Source organism: Pongo abelii, chromosome 2 (assembly GCF_028885655.2).
Source record: "Pongo abelii isolate AG06213 chromosome 2, NHGRI_mPonAbe1-v2.0_pri, whole genome shotgun sequence".
Taxonomy (NCBI): Eukaryota; Metazoa; Chordata; class Mammalia; order Primates; family Hominidae; genus Pongo; species Pongo abelii.
This window is the reverse complement of record NC_085928.1, coordinates 205,170,413-205,184,845: the sequence shown is the minus strand read 5'-3', so window position 1 is coordinate 205,184,845 and position 14,433 is coordinate 205,170,413. Positions and strand designations below refer to the sequence as shown.

General features: G+C 48.5%; 1 protein-coding gene across 3 annotated transcripts in view; it reads left to right on the top strand.

Annotated features, from left to right (window-relative positions):
• XXYLT1 (xyloside xylosyltransferase 1) overlaps positions 1 to 14,433 on the top strand; it is a 195,708-nt gene that overhangs the window by 110,027 nt on the left and 71,248 nt on the right. For all 3 annotated transcript variants that reach the window (XM_024245294.3, XM_054550998.2, XM_054550997.2), the window contains exon 3: positions 1,569 to 1,701. In XM_024245294.3, the coding sequence (XP_024101062.1) occupies positions 1,569 to 1,701 (133 nt within the window). The remainder of the gene's footprint in view (positions 1 to 1,568; positions 1,702 to 14,433) is intronic.

Genomic DNA, 14,433 nt, shown 5'->3' with positions numbered 1-14,433 from the left:
GCAGGTGGTGGGCTTTCGATGTGATGATTGACGGGCTGACTAAATGCATGGCCCTTCCTCCCATCAGGAGTTTCTTTAGTTACAGCAAAATTATCCCAAGTTCCTTAAATTGCCTTCCCATAAATTCTACATTTGACCAGTGTGGTGCTGTGCTCCAGAATTCTGTTCCTCAAGGTCTCTAGGATCCCTGTGACACTGTCCATAAGCTATTTCCCATACAAGGCACAGGAGAGCCTCCCCATTTTAGCAAATGGAACAGCTGAGGTGCAGAGAAGTAAAATAACTTTCCCTGGGTCACAGGGTCAATCAGCAGCAGAACTGGAAGTTGCACTCGTGTGTCTGATTCCCAGGCCGGGTACCAGGAACTTGCTCTCGCTGCTTCATCATTGAACCCCATGCGCCCCCTCTTTGGACCTCCCACAGCTGCTCTTCCATTTCAGACTTCAGCACTGGCCCCTCCCTGTGTTTTTTGCCACCTGCATATCTCTCTTGAGGGCAGGGTCCTGATCAGCCCGGTGTCCGGCACAACACCTAGGATCCTGGTCAGGCTGGGCTGGGTGAAGGATGGGGGAATGACCTTCGCCAGTGCCTTCCTCCTGCACTTCTAGCCCGGAGTCATCTGGATGCAATGGAAGCAGGCAGCTCTTAGGTGCCAGGTGATTGTGACATTGAAGAATTTGGGCCCATCCTTTTAGGCAGTGGATTAAAAACACAGTGGTATCTGAGATCATTCAGCCGTTTCGCTCTGGTCAGCATCTTCACTTAACATACATCTGGGTTTGCAGAACGCACCGATAAAGGCCTGAGACCATAATGTTTTTTACTTCTCTCTTGTGTGGGTCATTTATCACCTGTGCTCCAAAGAGGAAACACCTGGATGCTTTGAGGGGTTTTTTTTTTTTTTTTGAGATGGCGTCTTGCTCTGTTGCCCAGGCTGGAGTGCAGTGGCGCGATCTCAGCTCACTTGCAACCTCTGCCTCCCGGGTTCAAGCAATTCTACTGCCTCAGCCTACTGACTAGCTGGAATTACAGGCACCTGCCACCACGCCCAGCTAATTTTTGTATTTTTAGTAGAGACGGGGTTTCACAATGTTGGTCAGGCTGGTCTCAAACTCCTGACCTCGTGATCTACCTGCCTGAGCCTCCCAAAATACTGGGATTACAGATGTGAGCCACTGTGTCCGGCCCGCTTTGAGTTTTATGTAGGGAAGTAGGGTGTCCACATAAGGTATCATCCAAATGAGATACTTTTGAGAGTGAAATGGTGCATGGTTAACAGTCACATCAGGACAGCAGGCCAACACTGGAGCGTGTGGTCGCCTAGTTTTAAGCAAAATGGATGTCTGCAGTTGGAAGAAAAGACACGGGCAGTCGTTTGTGAAGACTAATAGTGTGGACGGGTTGCTGGTAGATGAAAGGCCTTTTGTTCCAGCGGTAACTGTGCATCATTCACTGACAACAATAAGAGTCCAGTGCCCTTTTCTCTGCCCTCCACTTCATTTTCTGTCCGTGGCCGAGCCTCCCAGGAGGTGTGTCTGTGTCTCATCGTCCTTTTCTCTTTCCCGCAGAGATCCTGCAGATCATTCAGCTGGACCTAGACCTGAAGTTTAAGACCAACATCCGGGAGTTGTTTGAGGAATTTGACAGTTTCCTGCCAGGCGCCATCATCGGCATAGCCCGGGAGATGCAGCCAGTTTACAGGTGCGTCATGACTGCAGGGGGGCCACCTCCACGACCCCTCCCCACCCTTCACCCTCTCTCTTCTGCCACCCATGGCAGATTGGGATTTACTGGCGTCCGATCCTTCTGCACTTTAGTATCTTGGGAACACATTTGTACTTATTGCTTACAGTTGATCGTATGGGCAGGTGGGTCTGTCCCAAGCCATAGGTGCTACCTCATTATTTTGCCGGGGTTTGTGGCCTTTTTCTTCTGAAAAGCCCAGTTGTTTTTGTTGTTGGATCTGGTTAAGCTCAGAATTTTAAAATCTTGGGCTTTGCCTTACGGAGGAAGATTTAACTTCCCTTCTAGTGACCAGCTGGGCTTTCTTGGCCTGTGAGTCACCAGTGACCCCCATTCTCTATTAGCAGAGTGGGTGGATTGGTGGTCTTGTAGGGAGGGAAGACGTGGGAACACAGACTGGCATCAGTAGTCAGCACGAAGAAGCACATTCCGCATGATGCTGCATTTGGTTGTCAAGCCTGTGTCATGGAGAAACTCCAGGACCTAAGAACCGTTCTTGAATATTCACTGTAGCGTTATTTGTAGTAGCCAAAACTGAGAACGACTTAAATGTGCTACTTAGCAGAATGGATAAATAAAACGCATTGATTCAGTTGAGTGCTATACAGCAACAGCAAAAAAGGGAACGACTCCATGCGGTGAGAGCGAGACTAAACTGGAGCCTTTTAGGGATGCGTGTGCAGGTGTGGAGAATGGGAAAGGAGAAGGGGGTGATGCTTCCCAAAGCTGCGTGGCAGGCGGTGGGGGGTGTGGGGGTCGGTTGGCTCTGGAGAGCTGCAAGTTCTCAGTTCCCCACTTAGCTTCTTGTTTGCATGCACTTTTTTTTGTGTGTTCTTGTTCTACATCTTATAATTAAAAAAAAAAAAAAAAAAAAGGAAAGGAACAGCTGAAGCGGGTTTTGATTACAATAAACCAGGCCCATGGCCCTGGGTCTGGAGAGTTTCATGTTGCTGGCTGTTTCTCCAGCGGATAGAGCGATAGCACACCCAGAGCAGAGCTGCCGAGTTTGCTTGGAAAGGGCTGGGATTTTGTTTCCCGCAGGCATGCCCTGCTCTTTGTTCTCAGTGCACACCGTGATGCTGGCTCCCTGAGGACCTTCCTGGAGGGAGGCCCAGTCGTTGGAGAGCTGCAGAGTACAGGCAACTAGTGAGTCAAGAGCCTGTGTTTCCCCTCAGAGGGAGGGGGTGAAGAGACAGCTTCAGCCTGGTTGTGGCTATTTGCATGACCCAGATCACATAACAGGAAATTCCTGCAAGGCCCCTGAATGAGCTGATAACTCCTCCGGCCGTGTGGACTTTTCTCCCTTATATAACCCTCTCACGTGTGGCCCCAGAGTCACTGGGTAGGCCTCTTCCTCTGAGGTCAGGGGTTGGCGACTTGAGAGGGTTTGGGCAGACACCTGCCATCTTAAGTGTAGAAGACTCCCCACCTTCTTCCCTCCCCTTCATACCAGGAAGATCTTCTGCTGGGGTCCTTGATCCAACAGAGGGAGGTGATAGTGTTCGCAGTGGTGAATCCATATGGGTCTGCAGCACCCTCACTTCCTGCCTCCTCAGAAGAAAGAATTTGAGGGGCCTTAGGCAGCGTGAGAGACCGAGGCAAGTTTTAGAGCAGGAGTGAAAGTTTATTAAAAAGCTTTAGACCAGGAATGAAAGGAAGAAAAGTCCACTTGGGAGAGGGTCAGTGTGTGACTTGAGAGATCATACGTGCTGTGTGACTTTTGACTTGGGGTTTTGTACATTGGCGTGGTTCTGGGGTTCGCGTTACTCCTCTCCCGGTTCTTCCCTGAGGGTGACCTGCCAGCCCCTGGGAGGGAGCACAGTGTGTTTACTGAGGTTGTGCACATGCTCCCTGGAGAACTCAAATGAAGTAACACGTGGAAGCTCCCGTTGTAAGAGAGACCCTCATTAAAGAGCATTTCCCCTCCCTCCCTCTCTCCCTCCCGAAATCTTCACTCCTCTTTGTGTTTTCTTTACCAGATGGTTTGTTCCTCTGATTTATTCCCTGGTTTCTTCCCTTACCAGTCCAGCCTTGCTAGAGGAGGGTTCACCGTTTCACTTCCTAGTGCACATGCTTGAGCCCACGTGCCCAACTCCCAAGATCTTACCAGGAAGCTGCTGGTCATCAGTTTCAGGTTCTTTCTATCTACTGGGACCCTGCCTTTCCCTGGCGCTGGCTGCATCCAATTATCATAGAGAGACGGTTGACAACTGCCTGACCATCAGCTGATGGTCGCCTGACATTCCTGGTGGTGGTGGAGCCCTCTCCTGCCCTGCTCATGTCTGACTAGCTACCTGCTGTAACAATAGAGGCAGCCTCAGAGTCCCAAGCCCTAGATACTAGTCCCAACTCTGCCACCTTGGGGCCTTTGTTCCCCCACCTGAGAAGGAGAAGAGCTCAGCTCTAAGTCCCCCCTCCCTGGCTCTGGCATTGGACCCTCATTGTCCTCCCTCCATCTGGAATTGCCTGTCTGCTGGTGAGCTCTTTAGGGATCGGGGAGAACTGATGTCATGGGGTGTTTAAACTGGGCTAAGTATTAAATGCAGTTACAGCTCTGATGCCTTCAAGGCCTGCTTTGGAATCTTCTCATGTAATATAAGTGGAAACTTGGAATGGCATGCTTAGACAGGATTGGCCAGAATTTGTATTTTCTGTAGATCTAGGATTTTATAAACAGTGCAACTTAAAATCAGTTTAATTATCTGGACTTCCTGAAAGAAAGCTCTGAAAGATTTTAGATTCGAAATGAAACTGAGTTTTTCTAACCCTGAGCATCTTTAATTTTCATTATGTACTATGATAACTATGAGACCTCCACTGCAGCAGAGTCTGAAGAATGCCGTTTGCAGGGCCTGGGCACTCAAAAATCAACAGAGACTTATACTCCTTTACATGCTCCCTCCCTCCACCCCTCAGCTGAAATGTTTCTAGAGACCTTTAATAATGGAGTCTGCAGATGACAGCCCTGCACTGCCGTGTGCCCCGCTGGCTCTGGGGAATTGCCTTGTAACATTTGCAGTCTCATGCTGGGGCTGGGAATGGCTTGGTACTGGCTGGCCGACAAGGAATTAAGCATGTTTTTTGCCTTCTTCCACAAGAAGACTGGGGACCTCTGGGGACCTGGGAGATCCGGCGTTAATTGTCTGCTGCTTTGGAGTGTTCACCTGGCTGGGAGTGGGGTTAGGGTGGGGAGGCTAAGAGAAGGAAGAGGATGGGAATGGAAGGGGAGAGAGGAAGCAGGGACAGGGCAGCCGGCCTTTCTCTTGAGCAGGCAGTCTCAGCCCTTGGGCTTGGCCATTGCCGTTTTGGGGGATCTGCAGTGCAGACGTCAGACTGCTTCCCACAGAGGTGCCCTCTTGCCCCTGCCCAGGACTTCCATGGAACTGGCAGTGGGCTCTGACCATCAAGGGGTCTCCCCAGAGAGGGGAGTGAGGTGGACAAGTGTTTTATTTTAAGAACAACATGCTAGCATCTATATGAAAGGAAAATTTAAACACAAAACAGCACAAAACCAAATCTTGACTAGGTAAGCAGACACATTTTAATCTGGAAACTTGCTGAGCGGGAATAGATTTGGATCTCCCCAGCTGTGTCATTTTTATAGTCACTTGTCCCATAGTTACTTTACCTCAAAAGGGCACATTTTAAGTCATTTTTATGGCAGTATCCCCTGTATTGTGTGCCATGAGTGTTGTTAGAAGCTTGGAGGAGGTGCGGGAGGAGAAGTTATTCCCCACTGTCCATTTGACAAATAAGTTTTTTCACATTGTTTCACAATTCCCCCTCCCCAAATTTTTGTATTTTCTGTATAAATCTTATAGGATTTTATAATCCTAGGTCCATGGGACTGACAGTGTTTTCTGGAAAGTGACACAGGGATCATAGGATATTAGCGTAGGGAGAGAGGAGCCTCTCTCTCTCTCGGGTCCCTGTTGAGATTCTGTTGCGTCTAGCATCCCGTGACCTTCCCCATCTGCAAATCATAGCGCTGTAGTCATCTTGGATGGAGCGTCACCTTTCCTTTCTCTGACCTTTTCTCTGTCTCTTCATCAGGAGCTAAACCCCTGGACAGGTCCTCAGTGGTGATGTGTTTAGTTGGGATAAGTGGCCAAGAGGAGAATTTCAAAGATAGCCAGCCGTGTTTTGTAAAGACGCGCCATTTTGAATTTGTTTCCTTATGAGAGTATTAGAAAAGTAAACTGCTGTGCCCCTTTATGTGCAGCTATAACAGTGATAAAGGTGAGCCAGCAGGTGAACGAGCTTGATGTGGAGGAAATAGCATCGGGTCGTACTCAGAAGTGAATTCTCCATGTGACACTTCGCGAGTCACTGGATTCTCTGACCCTCTGTTGTTTGGTCTGTAAGTGGGATACGTATCTCTAGCACACAGAATTACTGGAGGACTCAAATGAAGTAACAGTGGAAGTTTCTTTTGTGAGAGAGACCCTCATTAAAGAGTGTTTCCCCTCCCTCCCTGCATCCCTCCCATAATCTTCACTCCTCTTTGTGTTTTCTTTACCAGATGCTTTGTTCCTCTGGGCTCCTCCTACTCAATCCCTCCCCCAGGCATATAGGGTTGCCATTTAAAATACAGGGCACCCAGTTAAATGGAGCTTCATATAAATAACAAGTAAGTGTTTTGTATGTTAAATATGTCCCAAATATTGCACGGGACATACTTATACTAAATAATCGTTTATTATCTGAAATTTAAATTTATTTTTATTTATTTTTATTTTTTAAAGACAGTCTCTCTCTGTTGCCCAGGCTGGAGTGCAGTGGCACAACCTTGACTCACTGCAGCCACCGCCTCCCAGGTTCAAGAAATTCTCCTGCCTCAGCCTCCCGAGTAGCTGGGACTATAGGCACGAGCCACCACTCCCAACTCATTTTTGTGTTATTAGTAGCCATGTTGGCCAGGCTGGTCTCGAACTCCTGACCTCAAGTGATCCGCCCGCCTTGGCCTCCCAAAATACTGGGATAACAGGTATGAGCCACGACACCTGACCCTGAAATTTAAATTTTAACAGATATCCCGCTTTTTTCCTAAATCTGGCTGCCCACCTCTACCCAGGATTGTAAAACTTCCCTTTTTAGCAGCAGCAGGTGATCTGGCTCTCCTACAAGATCCTGGAGTGAACGGGAACAAAGGCTATGGAAGTGGAGCTTGCAGGGAAACCAGGGTAAGAGACGGAGGGGGTGGGAGGCAGCCCTCAAGGTCTCTTTGCGGCTCCAGGCTTAGAGGTCACCACTCTGCAGGACTTAGGAAGCCAAACTGTGGACTGGGTCATTTGGGGAGGCCACTGGGACCAGGAGGCCTGGTCATGGCTTGGCTTCAGGCCTCAGGGCTCCTGCTGACCCCGAAGTGATGGGGCGAGAGAGAGAGAGAGAGAGAGAGAGAGAGAGAGTGCGTATGTTTGAGAGAGTGTGCGTGTGTGTGTGTGTGAGTGTGCGTGTGTGTATGTGAGTGTGTGTGAGTGTGCGTATGTGTGAGTGTGTATGTGTGAGTGTATGTGCATATGTGTGTGTGAGTGTGCGTATGTGTATGTGTGTGAGAGAGTGTGTGTATGTGAGTGTGTGTGTATATGAGTGTGTGTGTATGTGTGAGTGTATGTGTATGTGTGTGTATGTGTGAGTGTATGTGTGTCAGTGTGCGTGTGTGTATGTCTGAGTGTATGTGTATGTGTGTGTGTGTGTGAGAGTGTGTGTGTATGTGTGTGTGTGTGAGTGTGTGTTATGTGAGTGTGTGTATGTGGGCTGCGGCCCTTTGTTATGGTCACTTTGTGGAGCTGGCCGCCTGAGGATCCTCTGAATGGGAGCTTGTTGGTGGCGGCACAGGCTTCCGGTTTCATTCTGCCCGGGCTCTGCGGGCGGCTGTGTGCTGTGTGAGCCCAGGCCCACCCTGAGGAGGAAGCGGCAGGCTATCCCTGTCAGCCGCTGATAACATGCCACCAGGCAGCAATTCGCTTTTGTGTTAAGTATTTTAATCGTGTCCACTCGTTCACCTTTTTAAGTCACATGGTTTTGTTGATGGTGCTGTGCCAGCCTCGGGTTCTTCCAGACGCTCGGAAGGAAAGCTGCTTTGCAGGCTGCGTCATCCCACTCCGAGGACTGGTGCTGGACTCCCAGGGGAGTGTTGGGGAGGGAGTGAGCACCAGCACAGACGGAAGAAGGGAGGATGTGGACTGACCACCTCTACCACTCACTTGCTGTGTGACCTTGGGCAAGTCTCTTGACCTCTCTGAGCCTTAGTCTCTTTAGCTGAGAAATGGAGATTATAACACTATATGTGGCAGAGTTGAGGGAGATGGAATCAGATGATGTATTTATAGTGCCTAGGACAGAGCAGCACTCCTGGGTGGTGGTGGCAACGTTATCCACAGTCCCAGCTTGGCTACTGATAAGTTCTGTGAACCTAGGGAAGCCACTTAACCTCAGCCTCAGTTTCCTTATATGTACAATTGGGGCTGCTGACAACTTAGCAAAATTATTGCTCATCTTTTGGCTTCTCAGCATCTAAACCCCCTTCCTAGAATTTGGGAATTCTTTGCCATAGAAGCCTGCCTCCCATTATGGAAGACAAAAAGGCTGGATATGTTATCTCCTGGCTTCCTCGTAGCTAGCTAGGGTGTTGGTACTGTGTTTCCCTCCTTCCTGCTTCTGCAGAAATTACCATCATACATTTATTAATAGTGTCTTATCTATACAGACCAGTTTTTATGGTTTTACCCTAAACAATGTAAGGTATTTGCAAAACAGAAACAAAGAGAAAATAACTAGTCCGCAATAGTGAAGAACATTTTAATATCCCAGAGAATATTGGAAACCAGGGATCAAAGATGGGGGGAGGGACGAATGTAGACTGCAGTATAGTTGCAGCAGAGGAGGAAGGGACGAGGACAGAGGGAGAGACCGAGGACTGCGCCCGAGGCAGCCCCCACTCCCTGTTTCACTGAGCCTGGCTTCCGCTTTCCCCAGTGCATGGCGTGTTTGGTCCCTGCTACGCTGCACAGAGGGTGAACATCTGGCCCTTTGCTTGCTTCCAGGTTCCAGCTGTGGCTCTAGCCCTGATCTCCAATATGGTTGCTGTTCCATTTCTGGCCTATGGAGATGTTTATCTCCTTTTCAGTCCCACTGTGCCCTTTCCTCCTGCTGCCCCCCAACACCGGATGAAAACCATTGTTATCTAAAACTCATCATTAAAAAATGATCCATTTTTGTTTTAAATAGCATATGGAGGTTATTATTTTTCCAGAAATTTTCTATACTTTTATCGGGGGGGTGTGTGTGTGTGTGTGTGTATATATATATGTAAATAAACTCTCTATACCTTTGTACATCTTTTTTTGTTCACTTAACAGTGTATCTTGACCATCCTTATACCTAAGTCAGCCTTCTTTGATAAATGTTGCTAGTCCCTTGATATGACTTTTCTTTTTACTATGAAAACCTTCCAACATATACAAAAGTAGAAAGCATCATGTAATATTTCTGGATGCCCCAATATTATAATATCCATGCAGCCTCAATAACTATCAGCCCTTAGCCAATCTTTGTTTTACGTCTCCTCCCACCCACTTTTCCTCTTCCCCTGATTATTTTGAAACGAATCTCAGTCGTCACAGCATTTCGTCTGTAAATGTCATTTTCAGTCTATTAGTTTTTTGAAAACACATCTGCTGTGGCCGAGTTTAGAGCTGAGGAGAGTTATATGAGCTCATAGTGCCACTCTGTCTTCAAGTTCCTCAGTCTGAAATCAGTTGGTACAAGGGAAGAAAATAGAGAGAGGCAGCACTAACCTCTAGCCAACCGCACTTTCCATCTCTCTGCAGATTGCCTCATGTCAGGATGTTAGTGTGACCCTCACGTCTGGAAGGCTTTATGGCTGATATAAATTCAGGTCCATTGTTCACTAGGCGTGAAGCCCTCTGTTATAAGGAAACTAGCCACCACCCTCACTACAAGATGCATAAATGTAGGACTTGAAGATAAAAGCTATTGGGTTCTTTTCATCTCTCTGATACCTGAAGATGAATTTCTTGAACCTTGTTCTCGTGTTTAAAAAAAAAAAATTAACCAAGATTGAGCCTGTCAGTTTCTATTAGAGTTAAAACTGAGTAAAGGAGAAAAAAGCTTGCCACCTTTTAAAATAGTGATTCCTTCACTCCCTGGGAGTTAGAAAACTGGGCTAAGTGTTTTTGTGTAGCCCTTGTGACCTGGAGGCAGTGCTATAACCCCTGTAGGAATTACTCATAAAAAGGGAGGGATGTACCTACCCTATGGTAGAGATCAGAAGTCTACTATGAGGTTGTCATTTTTAAATAACATCAGTGGAAAAGGTATTTTAAAAGGAAAACTCTGTATAGAGAGCCCAAGCGGGATTGTGTTGCTGTCGATGTGACTGTGTCTTACCTGATGGCTGTGCCTCCCGGGCAAGCTAGGAGCTCTGGGATGACGTCTGAAGACTCGGGTGCATAGCGGGGGCTGCCGAAAATCTGAGTGTGAGGCTGAGAGATGAGGTCCAGGCAGAGCACATGAGAAGCTTCCTGTGTCTGAAAACACGACTCCCTCCAGTTCTTTTGTCTGTCTGCACATTATGAGTATTTTGGTACTACTGAATCCGTTTCTAAAAGTTCACCACATCGTGCCTGACACAGGTGTCTCCTGAAAGAACGAGTGAGGAAGTGAATGCGTGGACGGGGTGGGCCTGGGAGGCAGCCCTTCTGTTCTGTTTATGCTGTGCAGACCGATGCCAGGCACTTCGATGTTTGCTGAGTGAATGCAGAAACAGATGTGCGGTCAGAGGGCGTTTCCTCCAGGGTGCTGGCCAGTTGCTAAGTCAGCCTCTTTAGTCCCGTTACTGGTCTTATAGAAGTTGCTTTCACATTCAGTTTTTGTTTGTAAAGACAGTCCGTGGGAAAGTTTGTTATTCTCAGTTTGTTTGTTTGTTTGAGACATAGTTTCTTTCTTGTCGCCCAGGCTGGAGTGCAGTGGTGTGATCTTGGCTCACTGCAACCTCTGCCTCCCGGCGTCAAGCGATTCTCCTGCCTCAGCCTCCCAAGTAGCTGGGATTACAGGCGCCCACCACCATGCCTGGCTAATTTTTGTATTTTTAGTAGAGACAGGGTTTCATCATGTTGGCCAGGCTGGTCTCGAACCTCCTGACCTCAGGTGATCCACCTGCCTGGGCTTCCCAAAGTGCTGGGATTACAGGTGTGAGTCACCATGCCTGGCCTATTCTCAGTTTTTTATTTGGTTTATTGTGTGTGTGAGCCATAGGATTGTTCCCATCAGGAATTACGAAGTAGAAGACATGCCTCTTGCTTTCAAGGAAGATATAATGTGAGGGAGATAGGGTAGATAAAACTTAATGAAAACACAAATGCCTGCAGTGTCAACACCAAGTCAGTACTGCTCTTTAGAGATATCCCATGGAGAAGACACAAAGACTTTTTGCTGTAGGAACTGTACATTTTCCTGAGTGGCTCACCTCTCCCTCAGCTTAATATTCTGCCTTCAGCTGGGCATGGTAGCCTGCACCTGTAGTTCCAGCTACTTGGAAGGCTGAGGCAGGGGGGTCGCTTAAGCCCAGGAATTCTGTGGGTGTCTGCACTAAGTCTGGCATCAACTTGGTGACCTCCTGGGAACGGGGGACCACCAAGTTGCCTAGGAAGGGATGAAGCAACCCAGGCTGGAAATGAAGCAGGTTAAAACTCCTGTGCTGATCAGTAATGGGATTACGCCTGTGACTAGCCATGCACTCCAGCCTGGGCAACATAGCGAGACCCTCTCTCTAAAAAAAAAACAAATAAAAGGAGTTCTGCCTTCAAAATGCTAAGAAGTGGGTGTCATGTTCCCTTCTTTCCTCTGAAAAGTCTCTCGGAGTGGTGTTTGGCTTTGCAATGCAGGTGTACCCTCTAAGAGTGCTCTTGGGATAGACCAAGCTCTGTGCCCGAATAGAAAGCTTGCTGGGCAGGCATTTGCTGAGAGTTTGGCTGTGTAGTAGAGAGAAACCAGACTCTGTCCTCCAGGAGCTTGCAGTGGGAGGTGGGTCTGGACAGGGCTACAGCGGAAGCACAGCAGTGGATGATGGGCCCACAGGACTGTGTGCTTTTTTGCATTGCTGCAATCTGTTTCCTATGCCAACTAAACATCATCGCATTGAAAGAACCTTATTTGTAATCCAGGCAGCAGAAAGGCTTATCTGTAAGCATCTTCCTGGGAAAAAAAAGCAAAACAGCACAGTTGAATCCCAGTGGCATGTGTACAAGGGGACCTTCTGTAACAAACCGTGTGTGGAAAGGACTGAGCTGAGCGTGACCAGCCCTACGTGAAGGGAATTTCAGTATGGCTCCATGGCCATCTCAGGTGCAGACTTCAGCCACAGGACTGCATTTCTTCTGTGGGTTCCTAAGTGAAACGGATCTGCAGTTCCCATCCCTCTGCTTCCAGGTTAGCACCAGAATTGGCTCTTATAGAAATATCAAGCTTTCAATCTGAGCCTGGGGTTGAATTGAACATCTCTCTCCTCCTCCTGCCTTAGGTGACTTCTTTAAATGAGCTGCTTACTGTTGATCATAGAGAAGCCCTATGATCTTCTATTTCACGGCAGCAGAATTGACCCCAGCATCAAGGAGCTGCCCAAAGGAGTGTTTTGATCCAGGAACCCAGCCGTCTGCCTTTTGGGGACTGCTCTATCACTGTTTGTAAAAGAGGAAGCTGAACCAGAATTGGCATAGTATGTCGTGATTTGCCTGGATGTCTGCCGTGTCCTTGCGTCTGTAGACGAGTGCTCATTATGAGGCTGGTGGGTTCTATGGACTTTCAGAAATGTGAAGTCACAGAGATGCTCGCAGGGCCCCATTAGTGCCGGTCACTGTGGAGTGAGGTGCCTGTCACGTGGCTTCCACTTCATCTCCCTTGGCTCTGTTAAAAAAACAAACACAAAGAAGCCCACTGCTCCTCTTCATCAAATCAAGCCCAGTCTCTGCATGGAAGCCCACTGCTCCTCTTCATCAAATCAAGCCCAGTCTCTGCATGGAAGCCCACTGCTCCTCTTCATCAAATCAAGCCCAGTCTCTGCATGGAAGCCCACTGCTCCTCTTCATCAGATCAAGCCCAGTCTCTGCATGGAAGCCCACTGCTCCTCTTCATCAGATCAAGCCCAGTCTCTGCATGGAAGCCCACTGCTCCTCTTCATCAGATCAAGCCCAGTCTCTGCATGGAAGCCCACTGCTCCTCTTCATCAGATCAAGCCCAGTCTCTGCATGGAAGCCCACTGCTCCTCTTCATCAGATCAAGCCCAGTCTCTGCATGGAAGCCCACTGCTCCTCTTCATCAGATCAAGCCCAGTCTCTGCATGGAAGCCCACTGCTCCTCTTCATCAGATCAAGCCCAGTCTCTGCATGGAAGCCCACTGCTCCTCTTCATCAGATCAAGCCCAGTCTCTGCATGGAAGCCCACTGCTCCTCTTCATCAGATCAAGCCCAGTCTCTGCATGGAAGCCCACTGCTCCTCTTCATCAGATCAAGCCCAGTCTCTGCATGGAAGCCCACTGCTCCTCTTCATCAAATCAAGCCCAGTCTCTGCATGGAAGCCCACTGCTCCTCTTCATCAAATCAAGCCCAGTCTCTGCATGGAAACCCTTTCCTTTGCTGCCAGGACCATCCTTTGTTGACTGGCCCAAGGATCACGAACTTGGAACTCTAAAGAAAGCAGGATAATTCTAGCTCTCCACTTGGGCTGACAGTGAACAGGACTTTCATGTTCCTAATGATGTCATTGCAGCTCATTGGTATTCAGCTTTCAGAGAGCCTGGAAGATTGCGTCTAAGCAGGTAGAGACATAAGGGTGAATCATATTATTTACAAAGAATAACCAGAGCAGAGAAAAGGCACCCCTATTTCTTCTGCCAGTACCTTCCTGCCAAGATGTTGGCAGGGTTTGGGAGGGGTACGGAGTGTGACCTTGGTCTTGCGGGCCACTTTTCTACTCACATCTCATACCCTTTTAGCTGCTGCCCAAGGTTAAAGGCATCATACAGAGGATCAGGCAAACACACTTCTGCATAAAAGGAGTAGTAGAATCCTTGAGGACCTTTTGGTGCAGGGGAGACTGAAACAGTTAGAAAGGAGGAACTGTTTGGCCGGGCACAGTGGCTCATGCCTGTAATCCCAGCACTTTGGGAGGCTGAGGCGGGCGGATGGCCAATGTGGTGAAACCCCGTCTCTCCTAAAGATACAAAAAATTAGCCAAGGCACGTGCCTTTAATCCCAGCTACTCGGGAGGCTGAGGCAGGAGAATCACTTGAACCCGGGAGGCGGAGGTTGCAGTGAGCCGAGATTGCACCATTGCATTCCAGCCTGGGCAACAGGGCAAGACTCTGTCTCAAAAAAAAAAAAGGAACCGTTTGACCCCCTTTGCCAGCCAGAATCTGGGAGAGATTTGTGGATGAAAAAAGCCACAAATCAACCCCAGGAATACCTGGGTGGCATGTGATTAGCCAGCCATTTGCACCGATCAGATTAGAAGAGGCCCAATCCCTGGTCCACATGCCATATCACACTCAAGATGGAATGGAGTGGGCGGTTGGCTGGGCACGGTGGCTCATGCCTGTAATCCTAGCACTTTGGGAGGCCCAGGCGGGTGGATCACTTAAGGTCAGGAGTTTGAGACCAGCCTGGCCAACAT